At 36.9% G+C, this 20,528-nt stretch overlaps 1 protein-coding gene across 4 annotated transcripts in view; it reads right to left on the bottom strand.

The window, feature by feature from the left end:
• The window catches only part of GABRG2 (gamma-aminobutyric acid type A receptor subunit gamma2), a gene marked incomplete at both ends in the record, with an annotated part of 66,100 nt that overhangs the window by 20,796 nt on the left and 24,776 nt on the right, over window positions 1–20,528 (bottom strand). For all 4 annotated transcript variants that reach the window (XM_082291271.1, XM_082291273.1, XM_082291272.1 and 1 more), the window contains 4 exons: window positions 14,544–14,681; window positions 15,360–15,442; window positions 18,492–18,712; window positions 19,468–19,535. In XM_082291271.1, the coding sequence (XP_082147397.1) occupies window positions 14,544–14,681; window positions 15,360–15,442; window positions 18,492–18,712; window positions 19,468–19,535 (510 nt within the window). The remainder of the gene's footprint in view (window positions 1–14,543; window positions 14,682–15,359; window positions 15,443–18,491; window positions 18,713–19,467; window positions 19,536–20,528) is intronic.

The raw sequence follows: 20,528 nt of genomic DNA, 5'->3' as shown, positions 1-20,528 counted from the left end.
AGCAAAGTATTTTCACTAGAAGAATCTGGAACTGTATTTATGTAGACTTATTTGAGAGTAACTCATTTATTGTCAACATTTTGTAAGTATCTAAAATCTGTTAAAACCATACTTTAAAGCCATAACTATAAAGAGATTACCAAGTTACCTGGAAGAGAGTGCTCCAGAGTTCAGATCTATGACTTTTAAAAATATGTTCTTATTGTTGGTGCTTAGAACTACTTAGAAAAAAATTTTATAAAGATATGGTAAATATATTTATTTTTCAATTTGAGACATTATTCTAGAAGAGGCTATTGTGGATTAGTGTTTGAAAGGTAAACATGATCTTCATTCTCCTGCTATTGGTTTGCCTGAGAACAAGGCCTGCTCTGTGTGCAGATTCCAAATTGTTTCTGATTTCTTTAGTGTTTTGTCTTGCAGAAGCCAGGTGCAAATCTTCATCAATGTGCAAATTAATCTTGTTCACAATCAAAGTTAACAGGTAGCAGCAGAAACATTCACTGGCTAAAGTAGGTGTTGCAAAATTGTCTAAGGTGTGATTGGTGAGGAAATGAAATGGAAAAAAACCTTGCTCTAATAGAACAGTTATTTATATGCTACGAAAGGAGATGGCAAATGTGTTTGGGTGTGTTTTTAACCTCTTGAGCTTTCTAGGAGGATATTATTGACATCAGGTAGAAAGTAAAAATGTTGAAGAAAAAGCCTTTAAAACCAGTATCTCTTTAGCTATTAGAAGGGGGAAAGAAAGGATTTTTAAAATCAGAGAAGAAATAAAGACACTGAATTAGAAGGAACTAGGTTATTATTAAAATAGTAAATAAATGTAGAGTTTAAAAAACATAGCAGGTGTTCAAGAAATTAAGAAAGGAAGGGAAACTATGAAAAATGGCAAACAAAGATATGATGTTCTAAAATTGTACTTAATACCAAGAGTAAGGCCACAGGCCTGCATTCAACAGGCCTGAAGGGAAGAACAGAGTTAAAGAGGATGCTTTGTTTGAAGATCATGTCTCTAAAGAGATAGCTATGAATCATGAATAATTTATAGCCAATATTGCCATTTGAAGTCAAACAAATCTAGTACAGGATGTGAAAAAAATCTTTAAAGACTACAGATAACTATCTCGAAGCTTCAGTTACCAGCTTCACAGACAGAGATAGAGCTTCTAGGTGTATGTAATCACCCTAGTCCAAATGCTACAAGGTATTTAAATGTCTTGCTCTTTTCAAGAGGATACCTTTGAAGAGCTATTTATTTCTCAAACAGACATATTCAGGATAACGTTCACAACTAGTACAAAACAGGTTCCCCTGGGAGTCCCCATTCCATGTCACAGTGTGTATTGCCATCATATTGTGTTTTCAGGCCCGAAAGTGCAACCTCTTAATACCTTCTTAAAGTGAGGTTACAACACTATGAATCCCATGGGTAATGTCTTTTCAAAACTTTTTTCTTTTAACATTTGAAAATCTTATGTCCTGGGAAGCTTTTAAAATTGAACTGGCAATTCTGGATCTGAAGCACTGTGTGGCATACAGAGAAACATGCATTTGGAGTCCCCCAGGACTGTGGTGAGGGAGCTATGGATTGAGGTGTACCATGTAGGCTGTAGTGCACCCTACATATCGCGATGTAATATGTCACTGGAAGCCAGATCTCTGTGGGGTCTCTTATGTTATTTTTTTGGAAATTCAGGCACTGTGTTTGTAAAAGAGAGGTAAGGCTGCAACAAGTGGCAGGCATCAGAAAAGGTCGATATGATCAAAAGAGTCTTTCAATGTGTGTTGTATTTATCTTTCTGTAGAAGTTGCCAGACTTCAGGGTGGGGTTACAGATTGGATGCAGAAATGATGCAGTGGTCATTCACTCTCTCTGGGACAGTCATGATGTTACCTCAGATGCCATAAAGAGAGAAGAATACTCAAAGCCTAAGAGGCAAAGCAATAAAATTGCAAACATTAACTTCTCAGACCCAACAAAATATTTGCATTGAAGGGGCTCATGAGTTTCCTGGAAGTGATGTAGGTATGGAAATGCCATCCAGTTTCCTTCTGGAAACCAGCATTCCCACCAGGTAAATGCAACACTGCTCCTCCATAGTGCCATGCCCAGCAGCAGGGTCTGCTCCTGGCTCAACTCTGCTGGCCACATTCCCTAGGAAGCGCTTAGCTGCTCACATGCACATACTGCATGTGGGAGAGAAAGAGTATCCAAAAGAGCATTTAAAATACCGCTTTACCCTTTTTTACTCTACTGAACTTGGAGCCTTAATTTTTAACATGACTTTCAGTTTTTAACCTGTAAATGGCAGTGGTGTTTTCAAAGTGCATTCCAGCAGTTCCCAGCCAGATCAATTTTAGACATTTTATTATTTCTAGAAGTTCAAAAGAAGATGACTGATGGTAGTGTTTGAAAAATACATGTGCCAGAGACTGAAATATTATGTTTATGACTTAAACATTTTCATGAAGGACTTTTAAAACTGTATTATAAAAGCTGCAGAGAACACTACCACACCGTGAATGGGGCCCTGACTGAGGCTTTACACTGCCCGCTGATGAAGATAAGATAAAGTAACTCAGGGCTGGGGACATTCACAGAGCACAAGCTTAACACCTCAGGAGTGGAGACCACAGCCCTGGGGCTATCAGCTGCCAGGCTTGCACAGACCCTTGCACCAAAAGGTGGGGGGAAGAGAGGCTTTGGGTGTGTGTTGGAAAAACCTCTGGTCAGAAGCCATGAACACCCATCCTCCACTGTGCAGAGGAGCCCATCTGAGGGGCCCCTGCACCCTGGCAGAAGCTGCATCCACATGAAGGACAGAGGGGGTGACATGGCCCTTTATAGGCCCCTCCCAAAGGGGTGCCCTGACCCTACACCCGAGGTGATGTAACAGATCCTCAGTGTTGCAAGGGACAGTGACAAACTGGCCCCTTGCAAGGGAGGCATGTGGGCGTTCCCACCTTCCCGAATCATATATTAATCTACTACTCTTTGTAGTGGCGTGTGGCAGGGTGTGGTGTGGTGTGGTGGGTGTGGCGGCGTGGCCACAGTGGCAATGGGAGACCCTCACCACCAGCAGATCAGGTGAAAGTGAGCAACAAGATGTCGTTGGGACCCTCGGATGTGCTGTGCTTCCACCTAACCCCTGTCACCTCTCCCTGTTTCCCCATCCTCTCCCCCCCCCCCCCCCACTTCTTTATTTCTTTCTTCCTTTTCTCTTTCTTTCTCTTTGCCTCTTTTACTATTAAATAAAATACATCATTTTTTTGGCACCAACATCTAACTTCGTTTGGTTTTAATCTCGTTTTTGGGTATATTTTGAACCTTCTAAGTGCTTTCCGGTTTATACTCAGTCTTAATTTTCTTTGCTCTTTTATGTTTAAACTGGATAATAACAATTTGTTTTACTGATGTAGTTTCCTCCTTGTTTCTTGATCCTAACATCTCTATGTGAACACCTTTTTATGCTAAATGAATGTTGGAAAGCACAAATACAGGTGTAAACAAAGTCCTTCAAGGAGCTCTTAGCATGAAACAATTTATTTGTTGTTCATTTGTATTACCTTGAGCTAGCAACCTTGATTTTGGAATAAAATTCCACTATCATAGGAATTTTATCTCTAAGAAAAAAGAGTTTGTATCTCTCAAGTTTACATTTCCAGAGTAAATGAATTCAATGCCATAAAAGTAATACTCCTCATTGCCCTTTCCTGAAAAGCTACTTTTTCCTTTAAAATTATTTTTATATTGTAAGTTTTTTTTTTTCATGGGTAGTCTCTGCAGCACTGCATGCAGATAGGCATACTAATGATTATCATACATTTATTTTTGACTTTAGCTTTTTAGTCTTTGCACTATTCACTAATAATAAATTCTTTTGGTGAAATGTTTTACTTTTCTTGTCACCAGAGGTACCTTTTTTCTCTCAGAGTGGAAGGATATTTGAAGGTTTTCCTATACCTATACTGGAAAGTATGCTAGTTTTTCTCTAAATATTGTCATACAGTTGTTGACAATCCTTGCTTTCCAAAATAATAACGGGAAGAAAATTAATTCATTTTCTTCATATTCAATAATGTTTTTGCTTTTTCCATGATGAAATCAAATAATAGAATTACTCAGGAACTTTTTTTCTTAGATCAAATCTTTAGCACTAGAGCAAACATAGCTGGAGTGACAGTATGCTGTCATGAATGCCCTGGTTATTGCTCTTGTATTTGTATAACCAAAGTCAACATATGCAGTTCCAAGATACTGCTCTTTCATCTCAGGATTTGGTAGCTGGAACAATCTACTAGACCAGACGTTTGCTACTGTAAGATGAGAAAGGAAATTTCGATGAACTACAAGGATGGTTGAAAGCATTCAAACTTGTTTTCTTCTGGTTTTGAGTAAGTATTACTGGGTAGCCTCAGAAGGTAATGAAATAATTTAATGCTTATTCTTTGTTGATTGTGTGTTTTTGCGTTTTGCAAAAGTAGAGAAGGGGGGTTAAGTAAGGTCAAATAGTTATTGCTCTCTGTAATTTGAATGGGTAGGGTGTGAACTCATTGTAGGACTTCTGGAGGGAGGCAAGGGAAGTGAGTTGTTTGGGAGTATTTTTAACCTGTGCACTGAGAATGGAAGCAACTGTGTATGACTGGTTGTTACCTACACAGTATGAGTCTACTTCCCCTTCAAAGTCATGTTCTCAAGACTAAAATAGAAGAAATTGAACACCAATCAACCAGAACACATTATCTGCATTAGTCAAATTTTTTCATAATTTTCTCAATTCTTGGAACAATAGACAAGAAAGAAAAAATAGCAATTAATGACTAGTTTCATAAACATTTCTAGTCTCTAGCATTAAGACTGACAAAGGGTGTTGTGCTACTTTGTGCATTAAATCTTGAAAAATATTTTCAAATTCTCCTGTGTAGGGCATGATACAAGAAAGTATTATTACATAAATTTTGTCCTGCAGCTCTTTAGCCTTAATTATGCAATCTTCTTGAGAGTAGCAAAGAACTCAATATACTGTATCACTTTTAGAGATAAGTGGCTGTATTTTTAGCTTCTGTAATGTACATTGAAATGAGGGCAATTATGCCTTGTTTCAAAAGACAATGTTAAAACACACTATTTACAATTCAGAATTTGTTTTAACTATACAAAATGAGGGAGTTAATATTTGAGAAGTATACAACGATGATGATAGCTATTTGAACATTATGACCATGCTTAATGTTAGGCTACTATATTCCTCTGTGAGAATGTGTTGTCAGCATTGTAGGATGCGATATGGAATTGTAGGTGACATGTATCTAAAAATGTAAGTAGAATATTTTGTAGTCACAAGATAACAACGGAGAGTTGCAGTAGTTTGTACGTGTACACATTTTCATGTAACACCCTAGTGTATTTTCTTTTTACTTCTCCCATTTTATTTGATAAAAATAATTAAAAACTAAAGCTCACTGTGAAGGTCTCTTCAAAGTTAGAGATGTTAATTTAATTTTATTTTATTTTTACAAGTTTTTTTTACATTTGGCTGGATTTGAGTATTGCTAGCTCCCATGGATGCTGCCTAGCTCTTGTTACGTTACATAGACTTGTATGTCATACTTCCACCCAGACTTTCAATTATATCTATTCAAATACAGTGACAACTTCCCCCAGTAAAACAGATAAGTAGGTTACTAAAAATGCAATGTAATGACAGGGGTTTGAGAAACTAGAAATTGCACTTGTACAGTGAAGGGATTTAACTCTGTAAGAGCAGCCTTAGAGGAATATGTTTATTATTTAGGACATATATGTGCCCCAGGTAAAACTAAACGTATTTCAAATGAACTATCCTTACTCTTTACACATTATGAACATTAAGCTGTCCTCATCTTCAGACATCCTTAATGAATTAATTTTTCTCCACTGAGAAAGGAGGAAGATGGTGAATAATAAAATAAGGCCAAGGGAAGAAAAGGTCCAAGACATTATTTTACAATCATTGTACTACAAACATGTTTTTTTGAACATAAGGGTCTGGAAGTGAAACATCAGTACAGACATGGACTGTCAGTCTTATGCTGAGCAGTTTATAGGCTACAGAGATTATCTAGTACTCTGCAGATGAAAGGCTGAAGTGCTCAGGAACCTTCTGATTTATCACAGGATTGCTTGAACTTTAGTTATTTGAACAGCGCATTAAAAATATATTTATTTAAATCAGTAATTTAAACATGCTTATTAACTATTGTAAAAATGCTTAATACTCAGACTTAATTCTAAAGTAATTGTGACTATATATTGTTCTTTAACTACTACATCACCTGGTCTAATCCTTTTGAACCAAAGATTTCTCCTTGCAATTCGTTATAATTAGATCTAGCTGCAACTGGCTAGAGTGACATTACAATGATTTTCTCTTGTGATGTTTCTGAAAGTCAGTCAGTGATTGGAGTAGGATGATTTCATTGCCAAACAGGAATTATAAAAGGGAGTTGGGATAATATGCTTTGTCTCAAGGAGTCACCAGTACTTATGAAAATATATTCATAGGAGCATAAGAGGCATCACAAAAATTTTTATGCTTAGTTATGTCCAGGAAGTGTTTTAAGATATAGACTCGACCTCTTAACTTGCTGATTTTATAATAAAATTAGAAATGTTCAGTATTCTGCTTTTTAAAAATTTTAATAATTCAAATATCCTAAAAGATCTAATTATTTTCTTGCTATCAAATAAACAAGTATTATTTAAAGGCAGTGTTCTATTACATCTACACAAGTATATTTAATGCAAAACCAATCTTGCTTGTAACATCTGTGCTTTTGTAATTACCCAGCAATAAGTTCAGTGAAAATGCTTGTAAGATCCCACATTATCCCTTATTCTCTGGTTACTTGTATATTAATTCTTTTTATCTTTATCTGACTTTTCTGAATCTCAGTTTAAGCTCTAACAAGCCATGTTTTTAGATATGGAAAACCTTATGAAAGACAGACTCAGAAAAAAACCTTGACCCTCAAGAATCTTTGTTCAGTTAGGAAGTCATTATGACAAGGATTTCAGGCCCCAACAACCCTTTTCATCAGGGACAGTCATGATTTCATTTTGCTGAGGTGAGTCAGTTACACTGATTCTAGGAAAAACTGAGAAAAAAAAAAGGCTGAATTAATGCCAATGGAATTTTAAGGAAGTCTTTAACCCCTCTCCAAAGATGGAAAGTAATCATCAAAGAGCCTTTCAACTCTTTATATGATTAGGTAGAAGCAGGTGGATTTTAATGCCTAAACCTGAATCTCTATAGATACAAACCTGAACAGAAAAGTCAGATTTTCTCATTCTGTGAGAATTTTAAACATATTGATTCTCTAGCAATAGTGTTTGGGTTTTTTCCTGCCTATTAAACCAAAAAGATCTAACCTCTCACTGTGAAAGAGACTAGAAAGTGAAGGAGTGCTCTGGATGCTTTTTGCACTAACTCCAAAGGGTGATGTCCCTTCAATGCCAGTCATGGCTCCGTGGCTGCTGCCGTGGCTGCTGCCGTGGCTGGGTGGTTCTCCCTGCTCACCATCCAGATCTTTCCAAGGAGTCTTACAGCAATCAGCAGGGTGATGGGAGTGTATGTCACATGGGTGCAATTCCCCCTGCCACATAAACTGGCAAGATCATTTTTATTGTGGTCATAACTGAACACAGAGCTGAAACCAGAAACCCTGGATATTAATTATCTGTATTGCTTGGATCCGCAGGCTTTTTTGTTGGATATGGCATTTGTGTTAAATTCCATGGCCTCAGCCTGTGCTGTTAAGATGGCCTTGGTTTTGCTATTGCTCTGCTGCCACAGGATGTGCCCATAGTGATTTGAAAAGAAACTACAGAGCAGATAATGGAAAGAGAGGTGTCTGAATGACTAAAGAAAGTAGCAAGGCAACTGTGTAGATTTTTAGCCAAGGGCTGAAGCAGCCAGTATAGAAGAGACTCCAATGTATCTGCCCTGAGTTCTTCCCAGCCATTCCAGGACAGGTCTCTGTCCTTCATGTCTGCACTTCGTTGTCCAGCTTTTTGGGAAGCCTTTGGTTTCTCCCTGTAGTCTTGTCTGTCTCTACAGGGATTATATAAGGATAAATGGTTCTAAGGAGTTCTAATTTTGCTGTTCTAAAAAAGTACACATACATAGATCTTGGAAGTCTGCATGACAGGGAGGATTCAAAATGCCTGCTTACTGAATTAGTTTTTTTATTCAGTTGTGTAAATTTTTATGTAGATTCTTAATTTGCCACACAACTAACCAACTGAAAAAAAGTGTAGAATACAAAAGGTAGGGAGTGAAGGGAATCATACTTCAGTTTTATTCTTTGAAGACATGATCCTGAAATGTAGATTGTTTTCAGTGAACCAACTATTCAACAGTTAAACTTTAGTACTAATGTTCATTAATTACTATGGTTTGATCCATGACAGACCAGCAGGAGTATCTGGATTATTTTAGGAAAAATTTGTTGTTCACATTTTAGAAATATCTGTTATCCATTATTCTCCAAAAGAATATGCAGGTATAATTACCTTAGACTGGTTTTTATCCCCTAAGAGCAATAGGAAACTGTTGTAAGCTGCCACCATAGCAGAATTCCTGCTCGGAGAAGTGTCTGTAACCTGTTTTAATGGTAATCAAATGAAAGTCAAATAATTAAACTCCTCCTGTGTTTTCTTTCAAATGATGGTATTTGGATGCAGTAACTTTAAACAGTGGTTCGTGCAAGTTGAAATAAGGGAGAGTTTGAATGAAAAAAAAATTTATAAGCAAAAATATTCCCTGTTGACTCGTTTACTAGGATAGGTGGATATTCCTAATGGGAGTAAAATCTCAAGGTGCATCTCTTAATGTATTTTAGGGTTATCTTAAGGCTATTGTCTTAGAATTGAGGATTTCCATTGAGGCAGCAAACATAAAAATAGGCCTTTCAGTCTATTGTGTCTGCCTTCTGCTTTAAATGTTTCACTGTCCTACAGAGAAAGTATTCTTTTAGCAAGCATGTTTAAGGTAATCATTTATTACAGCTTTTTCCAAAAAATAAGGATATTGAGATAAATACCTTCCCATGCCATAAAGAGAACAATAACAACACCCAGAACACTTTAATAGTTATCTGGGTTTTCTGACTTACAGCTAACTATGTCATTATTTGCTCCTCTGCAAAGTGGATACAAATATGTTTAAATTCTGCCAAAAGCAAGATGCAGGTAGCAGTATCTTGTACCCCCATTCACTAGATTAAAATCTTCAGACAGGAAATGTTTTCAGTTCTCCGAGGCATCTCCCTGGCAATGCCATATGCCATATGCTGTAGTCAACCCATCCTAGAACCTGAGGCTGTGTATAGGGCTGGCAGGGATTTCTACATGGTAATCCACTTATGCCTATTTTTAATGTCAGGACTATTTTCCAATGCAGATCTACAAATCTGATTTTCAGCTGTCATATTTTGCCTTAATAAAGAAGCAGAAGAAGACTCCTGGGGTTTTCTGAGCATTATGAAACCTCTGGGGACTGTATGTCTGCCAACAGTTCAATTCATTAGGATACAACATTGAAATAAAATATAAAAGTGTGAAAATACATCCTCTTCCATAAAATAATAGCCCTGACCACATTTTCCTCATAGAACAGAAACCAGACCCAGATTTACTTATGTGGTTTAATAGATGTATAGCAAGATGAAGATTTAATTACTGATTTGTTTATCAATCATGAGCAATGCACTGTCTCTACTGCACAGCTCCTGTTAGCTCTCTAAAATGCAGAACAGGAAGAAAATAAAAGGCATTTACAAATATTGCTTGATCAGTCTTGTGGCTCCTGTGCAGCTTGTTGAATTGCTATTTATTAGTCTTATATTGCCTTTGTATCTAATTAAAAATTCAGGACAGGCTCTGTAAATAAGCAGTAGACAATGTCTGGTCTAAATAAAGGAACTACCCAGTCACAGAAATGAACTGGGAATACCAGAAACTCCATCTGTCCTGAATAAGTACACATTTACAAACTGTTTTGCATAGTACAATATTTTGTATGTTCAAAACAACTGGAAGAGTGAGTAGAAGTGCAATTTGTCTAGGAATTGCATGAAATTCTTAGAAACCTATTGATAGAAAGAATTTCAAGATTTAAGCTACTCCTTTCCTCTTGGTTTGTGATATGATTTCATAAACTCTCTGATTGTTGAACATTGTTATGGTTTAAAACCATTATGCTTGTTTTACTCCTTTGATCACCAATAATATTTTCTTCCAGACTAGTTCCATATTTCCAAGTGTTTGTCATGTTTTCTAAACTCTTTACTTGTTATAGTCCCCTGCACTACCCTGTCTTTCTCAAAATATTGCACTTAAAAGTGATTTTTTTATTAATCAAGCAGAATGCAGCAACCATTTGACATAAATTTTTCACAGAGCAGCACAGTGAATATTTCTCCCAAGTTTACGCACAACACTGAGTAATACATCCCAGAGGCAGGATTTTTGCAATAGTATCACGTTCTCTGTCCTTTGCAGACTACTACAGCCCCCCCAATTTTTTTTTTGCGAAACTACTGATGTTTTTATATTTGTGCAGTTGATTATTTCCTTCCTACAATCTTTCCCTCTTTAAATAAAGTAACTAATTACAAATTTTGAAATGTCCTATTTTCCTGTTCCCAAAGTGCAACATGTCCTTCTTGATATAATCCATGTCTGCATTCTATTTTGCAAATCTTATACTTCTGTATCACTTGTTGCTTTCTTTGTAAGAACTACTCATAGCAGTGTGCATCCAGATTTTGCAAGTTGGTGAATTTTTGTTCTCTAGACTTTTCCATCAGTTCATCCCTTTTTTATTGGAGAATCTTATTGCCATTCAGTGGATGGGGCCTTACACTGTGAGCAAAAAGGTCACACACAAGAAGTGGTAGTTTCTTAATAAGATATGCACTGTTTGAACAGTGATTATGGACATACTTCAATAATATAAAATATCTTAAACCCATCTCAGTTTCTAAGTGTGTGAGGTCAACTGTAGTAGTTTATATAACACAGATGGTATTAAGTCTTAACATGTACTCTATTGTGCTAAAATACAATGTTTTTATGTACTAATCATAAACATAAACTAAAATGCTGCTTACACAAGGTAGATTTTAGTGCAAAACCAAAAAATATATACAGGTAATGTATATGGACTATTTAGTTATTTTAAGGAAAGGTTCATAGGGCAGAAGGTTTAGAGTTAACTTTTTTAAGAGTCCCCACCATTACTGGACAGTGTATTCCATTAGCTAAGTAATTTCTTACTGCTTGGTCAGTGACTTTTGAAGAAAATCAAAGTTGCATGTAAATGTTCAGTTTGGAGAGAAACAAGCTGATAACTCAGGATGACTCACTTCAGATAAGAGAAACAGAGGGATGGTTTGTAATATTCCAGTTGGGTTTTTTTCAGCTGTTGCTGGGATTTGCTGGGATTTGCTAACTGAGGAACAGAATTCCGACATCTGGCCCTTTGAGTTAATTTTGTATTTCTGCAGTGTGTGCAAAGGAAGAGCAGCAGATAAATGCATTAATTTCAGCAAGACCATCAGGTCTTAGGAAGATTACACTCAAACAAGCCTTGTCCTTCTCTGCCCATAACTCAGCCCATGGCTCAGATGTTCAGCTTTGACATGACAGAAAGAGAGTAGTGGAGTTTGTAATGGCCAAATCTCAGCCATGCTGAGTCTCTCTCCAGACACCAAGCAAGCACAGCCCTCAAGGACTAGAAGGTGTTGGTTGCTGGGAGGTATAAAGCTGGAAACAAGAATTTGTTTTGAAATGGAGTAAATCATGACACTGAAAGTTTACTCGAGTTACAAATGTCTTAACACTAGCCCCAGGCTCTTTTTGTTCTCTAACTGTTCAATTTTGTATTCTCTAACACCCCTTCTTTTGTTCTGATTTCTCTGGGATTTTTTTTCACCTAAATTTAATTTTGGGGAAGAGTATTTGGGAGTATAGTGTAGCACTCTTTCCAACATCTCATGAATTTTTCCATTGCCTCCTCCACTGTACCTCAGATTCTATCTCTGCCAAAGCATTGGCGTCAGTTTTTACTGAAATTCAGCACTGTAAGTAATGGCATAAAGTGTCAAAACTTATTTTAGCTGTATGGGCACTCAAACATTTAACTGGCGTACTCAGGCTGCACCTGTGTTGCTAATAAACTTGGAATCTTTTTTTTTGTCCTTACTGTTCATGAAACTATTGAAAATATGTGCATCCTAAGAGTGTAATTATAGGTAGAATATGGGTCTGTCTGAGGAATACTGGACTTAATGTAGTGGCCAGCATGCTAATAAGTCACTTAAGTAAGCCATGAACACGCTTTAGGCTCTGGTGGCTTTAGGAAAATATTTGTAGGAAATAGACCAGATTCATGTCAACCCCTATGCTGTTGGGTTTTTTCCCCATGTTCTAACTATACAGATGCCGCACTTATCTCAAAATAAAATCTGTTTTTGCATATCTTTGGTCATAAAAACAAGAGGAGCAATGAAAATCAAACATAGGGTAAGTGCAGCAGAAGAAATACGTACACAGGACATTTTTCCAAATTTTTTTACATGGCAGGTCTGTGAAAGCAGCTCAGCAGTCTGAGTAGCTTTCATGTGCTTTTTGACTTAGGAATTGACAACTTTTCACTGCTTTAATGTGCATCCTAGCTGCTAATTATTTTTCTTTAATGCAAATTAAATGGACTGGTGTGTGTCGTCATACTAAAAATTATGGATGCTACATTATAGGAATTCTCCAGGTGAATACTAAAAGCTTGAATGACTTTACACTAAAAAAAGGTTTTCTTTGCATGAGAAAGGGATTTTTTGCTCTTTTGTGTTTTACTGTTTATTTCCCAGTATGCACCTTCTTCACATTAACAGAACATTAGTGTGTGCTTTTGAGTCACCAGTGCACTCAATCAGGGTATATGAAGCTTGTAGCATGTTAAGATTTTATTATTTTCTATCTCTGGTCAAAAAAAAAAAAAAAAAAAAAAAAAAAAAAAAAAAAAAAAAGAGTTGATTCAAGAATGGCTCAAGCAGAAAATTAAAGAAAATAGCAAATAGAAGAAATTCAAATTAAGGCTGAAATATAGTTAGTTTTCAATGTGAGCAAGATGAGACTGGAAGCACACTTGGGTACACTGCTGCCGTTTGTGCTGTCTGAGGGGAGATGTATGTATTGCTTGTTATATTTTTGCCTTGAGAGCCCTGTGTAATGGTGGTTATTAGCAGCTATGGTTCACACACATGCTGCTCTCCTGTCCTCTTTTGCACCTTTATGTTTGTTTTCCTGGGAAAATGAGAAAAGTTAAATGTTTTCTTGAATACTTGACTAAATACCTTCCTTGGCTAAAATGGCAGAAGACTCCATGAGGCGTACATTGCTGCATTCTGTTTTGCCCTGCTCATGAGACTGAACACATCATTGGCGCCTAATGTCCAGAGCTTCATGAGTTGGAGCTTGAATTAATTCTTCATCTCCTTGTTTGTTCTCCTGTGTAATGTACAGCAGGCTCCTCTCAACTCTGGCGTATCTCACTTTCCTTTTTGAATGTAACAGCAATGCTGTTCTTATTTTAGAAATAAAATGGGTGGGGGTATTTTTGAAGTCAGAATGAACACAGATGTCTGAATTTAAATTAAGATACTTGCCAGAGCTATAGAGTAAGGTAAAAATTGGAAGCAGCCTTAAAAAAACCCAACCTGCTTAAATTTCATTGTTCTTTTTGAAAGTAAGAAATGAAAGAAATATCATGCACATAGAAGAATATTAATATGCAGTTCCTCTTTACATCCTTCCTCATAGTCACTGGTTTTCCTTCCACTGAGAAACAAAACAATATATATGTCTAGAAAAATATATTTTTCTGCTTAGTTAGTAGGGTTAAAATTAAACACTGAGTACTTCCTCATTTATCATTCTAAATTCCATTGCTTGTTTCCAAGGAGATAGAAACATGAAGGAAAGCCATCTGAGACTCTGATTTGTAAAGCTGTTCTCTTTAATGGGAGTTGAATGTGCCTTATGTTAAGGAACAAAATAAATTCAGAGCCTCTGTAGTGAAGAGGTTGGGACTTCGAGAATCATTTCTGTGCAGGCTTACTTTCTGTGTCTGGCAGTGGGAAGGGGACTGTAAAATGTTCAATGCAGTGTCAGATCATCCTTTAGTGGCTCAGTTCTGCTGTTTCCTGCACTGAAGCAGTGCAAGTTCCTTTACCCATCCACCCTTTGTAGTAGTGGCTTTGTCCTGACAGTCAGAGGTTTTTCTTGGAGGACAAGAATGGACAGTAGACACAACTTGTTTTTCTCCCTGTTAGGAGTTCAGAAATGCCAAAACCTGGATGGTTCCATAGATACTGAAGAGCCTGTAATTGTTCAGTGCAGTGTAAATGTTAAGTTCTAATGAGAGGTATCTTTCTTGGTTTAATTTTGTTAATAAAATCCTAACTGAACCTGGAAGTAAACCCTTCAGTTGTCTTACCTGAAGTAGTCTTCACCACCTCAGTTGTATTTCTTAGTCCTGTAAAGGCGAACTGGTAAAGCCTCCAGGACCGGGTGTCCCCCACCTCCACCGAGCTGCGCTTCCACTGGTAAATGATCTCTTCTCTGGGGTAGCCATCTTATTGCAATGGAAAATACAGAATGCTTTGTTTCATAGTCACTGCTAGGGTTTAGGGTGCTTTGGGGAGTAAAAATACTACTTTCTATTTCTGGAAAGAACTGGAGAAGCATATTGTAAGTAAATTATAGATATGTTTTTCTCAAGTTACTAGTGCCTTTTACTTAATGTCACATTTTATTAATTATAAATTATAATAGCACTTGAGATAAATTTTTCAAAAATAGGTTTTCCACTTTTGTGGACCTAATAAGATGCAATTTTGCCCATCCTCCAGATCCATCTGCAGCTGGATCAGGAATTCACACTTTGATCTAACTGCAAAATGTCAGACTCTTGACTCCAACTAGTACAATAGTAAAACACCCGTGCACAGAGAGAAAGTGGGAGGCCATGACATCTTGATGCTGAAAGTAAAAATTTCTTGTTTCATGCTCAGATATAAATTAATCACATGGGGTCCAGAAATGTTATATTTTTTTTATAGCACTCCTTAATGATATTTGTGAACATCTGTGATACATGTACTGAAAATAAGATCAAAATAAAAGTAAAAACCAGTGGGGTATGTCTAATTAGGAACATAACCTTCGCTGACTCTAAGTATGTAAAAATAAATTTATAATAAGCAGTTCAGTGTGGGTCAGAAAAAGGAATATTTTTAAGCATGTTACTTACAGCTTGAAAATTCCAGTGGGCAGGAGTGGACATCCATTGGGAAGTTGTGTAACTGTAGCTGACACTCAGCATCAATTGTCAGCCTGAAAAGAAATAGATCAAGATATAGGGAATGCACTTGAGAAGTTTGTCCTGAAAGCTACATCATGACAAGCAAAGCAAGATTCTTACTAATACAGATCCTGACTACAAAATATACGAACATTATATGTATTTATTTATATATATATAAAGTAAACTATTTCTATCTATGTAACTATTGGAATATTCCAAGCATAGGAAGACATCATGGTTACTGATAAGCAATATTTCTTTTTTGGTTCCATAGACCCTGATCATCTACTTTCCAGACTGTGTAATGGAAGAAGGTATTAAAGTTCTGTTCCTGTGTATCTGAAGTGTCAGCATTACTCACGACTGACAAATCCATAAGTAGATATACAGGTCATCTCATGAGCAGTGACAAATCTTTGTGTCACAACATGCCATAATGCACTAGGAAAATGTATTTTATGTGACAAAAATTCTATTTCAGAAATGATGGATAGAAGTCCAGATTTAGATATCTGCATCCAAGACAGCATCTAGACTCCCTTCACAGCTAGTGCAAAGGCGCTCTGAGGATACACTTCCTCTCACTCCAAAATAAGACATTTAAATTTAATCAGAAGAAAAATGTACCAAAAGATGTTTGTCTCCACTGAATATTAGGAGGGTCTCCATGATAACTCAGGTAGTGTAGGTGCTAAGCTCAGGTAAAGACAATTACTTTCAGAAATCCCAAGTAAGATGAAATGTACCCTCTGATGTTCCTGTTAAAAACTCTACCATTTTTCATTCACTCCCAGCCCAGCCATGAGCTGCAGGATACTTGGACTTTGAAAGAGGTGGGGTGAGAGAGGGAAAAAAGAAAAGTGTGGGGTAAAATGTTTATTTGTTCCCCAGGGAGTCTCTAGGAAAGCTGTAGGTTTCTAGTCTTTTCTGATTCTGCGGTGTCTAAATGATGAGCTCTGTGAGTTGGGTTTATCTCCAGGTTCTTGAACGAAGGTGTTATGGGCACATGACCCTGAGTCTTATCCTGTAGGATGCAGAGGAATGCTGGAACCACCAAGTTAATGGAGTCAGAAGGAAACTTTTTTGCATTAGGGATTTAGGAAAAAATCTGATTTTCCTGTTGCCCTTCTTCTTCTCATTTTCATCATCTTCAGTACCGCAGATACTTGACTTCCTGCTGGGTAGGGTGGTTCTTAAACCTGGGGGGAGGTGACTGAGAAAAACCAGTGATCCCTTCTGGATCCCTCTTCAGGACAGAATCCCAGCTGTGTGATATCACATTTCATTTCTGAGTTAATCGAGGTTGAATCCTTACTGGTGCTTGCTGTGACTCACTAGCACAACTAAATAGACATTCATAGCAGATAACGATTTCCAAGTTCCACCAGATACATCTCTTTCTAATGAGAGGAACCGAGGGATTTAAAGAGAAAGGTAATAAAGTCCAAACAGACAGTAGTGTACACAAGTCCAAATTTAACATTTGAAAAATGGATCTAGGCTCATCTTTATCAGACTAACTTTGATTTGCACTGGGTTTCAATTCTGATCATTACCTCTTCTGGCAATGCAATATGCAATGAATGTTAAATAACTATGAAATAAAAGTCCTTTTCATAATTCAGACAGTTGCAACATTAAAAGGTTGTCTTAACCAAAGCTTCATATCTAGTCATTAAAATTATGAGTGTACTTCAAAACTTTAATTTTGGCACCCAATAAAGTAAAAACAAAACAAAAAAACTTTTGAGAAAATGCAGTCTAGAACTCAGATGATCTTATGTCTGTCATCTTTGATCCTACACTCTCATTTTAAATTATAAATTGTCTTGAAAAAATGCTGTATTTATCTATATTTTACATAAACCCAAATATTACATGACATGCAAGAAAAAGTATAAAAAAACTCCCACAGAATTTTCACATTTAGGAGGTATGAGCATTTGGAATATGATATTTAAGTTGTTGCATATGGCATATGCATAACTTAATTATTGAAAAGGTAATTTGTCTTAAAAGAAAAACTATACATGTGACTGAGGAACCTGGACAAGTTGAGCGTATCAAGTTCAGATCCATTTTGGTGGAAGGGTGTGGTGCTGTATTCCCCCCTTCCCCTGTCTCTAGCCCTGGCCACACCCTCTGGTTCTCCCTATTGGATCCAGTACCCCAACTTCGCCTATGTACCACCCCTGCGCCCTGAGATCATTCATCCATGTGCTTTCCCCGCCTCCCTCCTCCCCGTATGAACCGCCAAGCTCCCAGAGGATGTAGTTCACTCTGCCTCTGGGAACTGGCTGGTCGACATGCAATAAAAGTTCCTCTGAGGCCCGCATGGAGGGATCCTTTCCCGCCTCCTTTACTGTTAGCATGTTGCGAGCTAGCAGGGGCAGGTTTGCAGGGCCGTCTGGAAGGACTACAGAAGAGCGGAACTGCCGCCCTATCCTAAGCAGCCTCGCAGCGCTTTCTGAGAAGGCTGCAGCTTGCAAAACCAAACCGAGCAACGCAACAGAGGGGGGCATATCCATAGGTTTGAGTTAAATGTTCGGTGCTGGGATTGTAAAATCTTGTTTGCCTGAGATATTTAAAGAATAAAGTGCTTTTTCTGGGTGGAGTTTCATCTGGCTAAATTGTAATCAGTTCAGAATAAGAGGCCTTTGATGTATATAATAGCTCCTTTTGTACCATCTACTTAATTCAAGGATATTTCACATTTATGAGTTTAACACAATAAAAATGTAAAAGGGACCAAACCAATGGCAAACAATAAAACGTACCTTAAAATGAAGGCTAATTACTATTAAAATGATTATATTAATGTTAATATAGGAATGTGATTATTGTGGAGCAAGACAGGACAATCTATAAGAAGAAATAAAACTTATTGTGCCAATATAAAATAAATTTCATACAATTGGTATCTTCTAAATACTTCCCTTTTTCAGGGTTTTTTTGCATAAATAAATAGGAAAACTCAGTATTTTTTTCTTTCAGGTTAATGTCAAATGACCTGAATTCATAGGATTTTTCTCTTTGGCTTTCATTAGAGAAAATGAAATTAAAGTTAGGTATAAATACCTCAATGTGTACAAGACTCTGCCATCATTCCAGATCCTGAGCATCCTATTAGGAGTTGTTATCCAATGAGCGTCAGCCTTCTTGGAATTTCGGAAAAATGTGTCTGGTATCCAGATCTTCCCAACCATGTTGCTGTTTAATCTGAGCACTTTTATAGTGCTGTTGAATTTCAGACGTCTGTCATACCACGTTTGGGCGAAAAATATATCAATTGTATATTCCTGTTGTGTTAACCAGAAATACTGATGAAAACATAGCACTCAGCATTCCACATAACTCCTGATATGCTTTCCTTAATTTGTTGTGAAAAAACGGTGAGCTACAGAAGGTGATACTGGAACTGATAAAACCAAATTCTTCTAGTGAATTTTTGAGGTATGTTTCACCAAAGATTATTGTTTTAAAACAATTTATTATTTTAACACTGAGAGTAAAACTAAGGTGCAAGTGAATGTTATATGCACCTTTCTAATTCTGTGTCCCTGCATCTCAACCCACACCTGCTCAGGTCAGAGAACAATTACTTATTTCCTTGAATCCAGGACAGGAAAAGCTTGAGCTGACTTTAATTGCCTGTGCCCCCTGGTTAATCTCAGAAACGGTGAAGTCTCTGGAGAGGATCTAGGCCTTTTACTTATTATCTCTTGGTGGCAAGAGTGGTAATATCACTCATGAATGGTTTTCCCAATTTTGTAGCAATCTGGAAGGTCAGTTTTAAAGTATTGCAAAGCATTTGAAAGCAGAGCACATAAAAATGTGAGGATATATTAAAACTATTGGTTTTGCATTTTTTCAGCATATAGCTCAGTTTTCCTATCTTGTACAGATTTATAGCTCATACAGTCCTCCCATCCATAATTTAAATGAGGTATTAAAAATAATATAGGTATGCCACAACGTTAAGAACTAATGGAAGCTTTGTAATGTCAAAATGATGGAGACTTTGTAACAAGAAAATGGGCAGTTGTTTACCTACCATGTTGATAGCATTCACAGGGCCAATGCTATTTACGTACATGTCAGTGTGAATTATTGTGGGTTTAACTGCAAAAGAAACAACAAGAATCAGTAACTTCATGAAGGTCAAAATCAACTACATGAAAGTCAAGCACAAGCATGTTATTATGGCACCTCTCCTCTGTGGTTGCCTCACATTTAAAGGTACATATACAATAAATACAAATTTGCAACACTGTCTTCAGTTTGAAGTTAGTTGGAGACACTTTGAGACAAATTCTTATATCATTTATTCTATCAAAACAAATTCCCTTATGCTATGAGAACAAATACTGAAACCAGTGCTGATAGCTTAGAGAGATTCATGTCTGACTGAGAGGATCTATATTTTGTATCAGGTCACAGCAATGCATCAAAACAAAACACTGGCAGCGAAAGCAAACTTATTTTTCTTATGATGTCTTGCATCACTTGTTCTACATAATAATGCCAAATGCAAAATGACTGCTGTTGCCTGCAGAGGTGTCTGTAGGTGAGTAACAATTTTGTGAGCCTAAAGCCAAAATAATACTTAAGGCTCTTAGACAGAATTAAGAATAGTTGTTACATTAAATTATTTTGAAATTTCTCCATTTCAGCTTTATTCTTCTTATACACCTTGTGTACAGAATGATTGGTTTTTTCCCAGATGCTTTTAGGAATGCTTTATTTCCTTTCTGTTTCTAAAGTCTTGCTTTAAGTGAAGACAAATTCCTCTGCTAATTTACACTGTATACATACACTGAAGGTTAAAGACTCGTGTTATCCTTCACTGTGAAAAATTCCTTAGTTTATAAGCCTCTATAAACTTGTTAGAAACAGCTTCCTTCATTAACCTTGCTGCTTTCTGCTTTCCTCTGCCTGCCTCATCCATGAAATCTCTGTGCCTTTTTCTATAATCTTGTCACTGCAGTATCCTCTTCTGTATTGTCTGCCTGCTCTGTGCACTCATGGGGCTTCTCAAACTGACTTGCAGCAATTCAGGGAGATTTTTTCCTTTGAGTTACCTCAGTAATCAGTGGAGAGGGTGATTCCTCCAAA

This window comes from Coloeus monedula (assembly GCF_965178545.1).
Source record: "Coloeus monedula genome assembly, chromosome: 15".
NCBI classification, from domain to species: Eukaryota; Metazoa; Chordata; class Aves; order Passeriformes; family Corvidae; genus Coloeus; species Coloeus monedula.
This window is presented reverse-complemented; position numbering and strand designations above follow the sequence as displayed.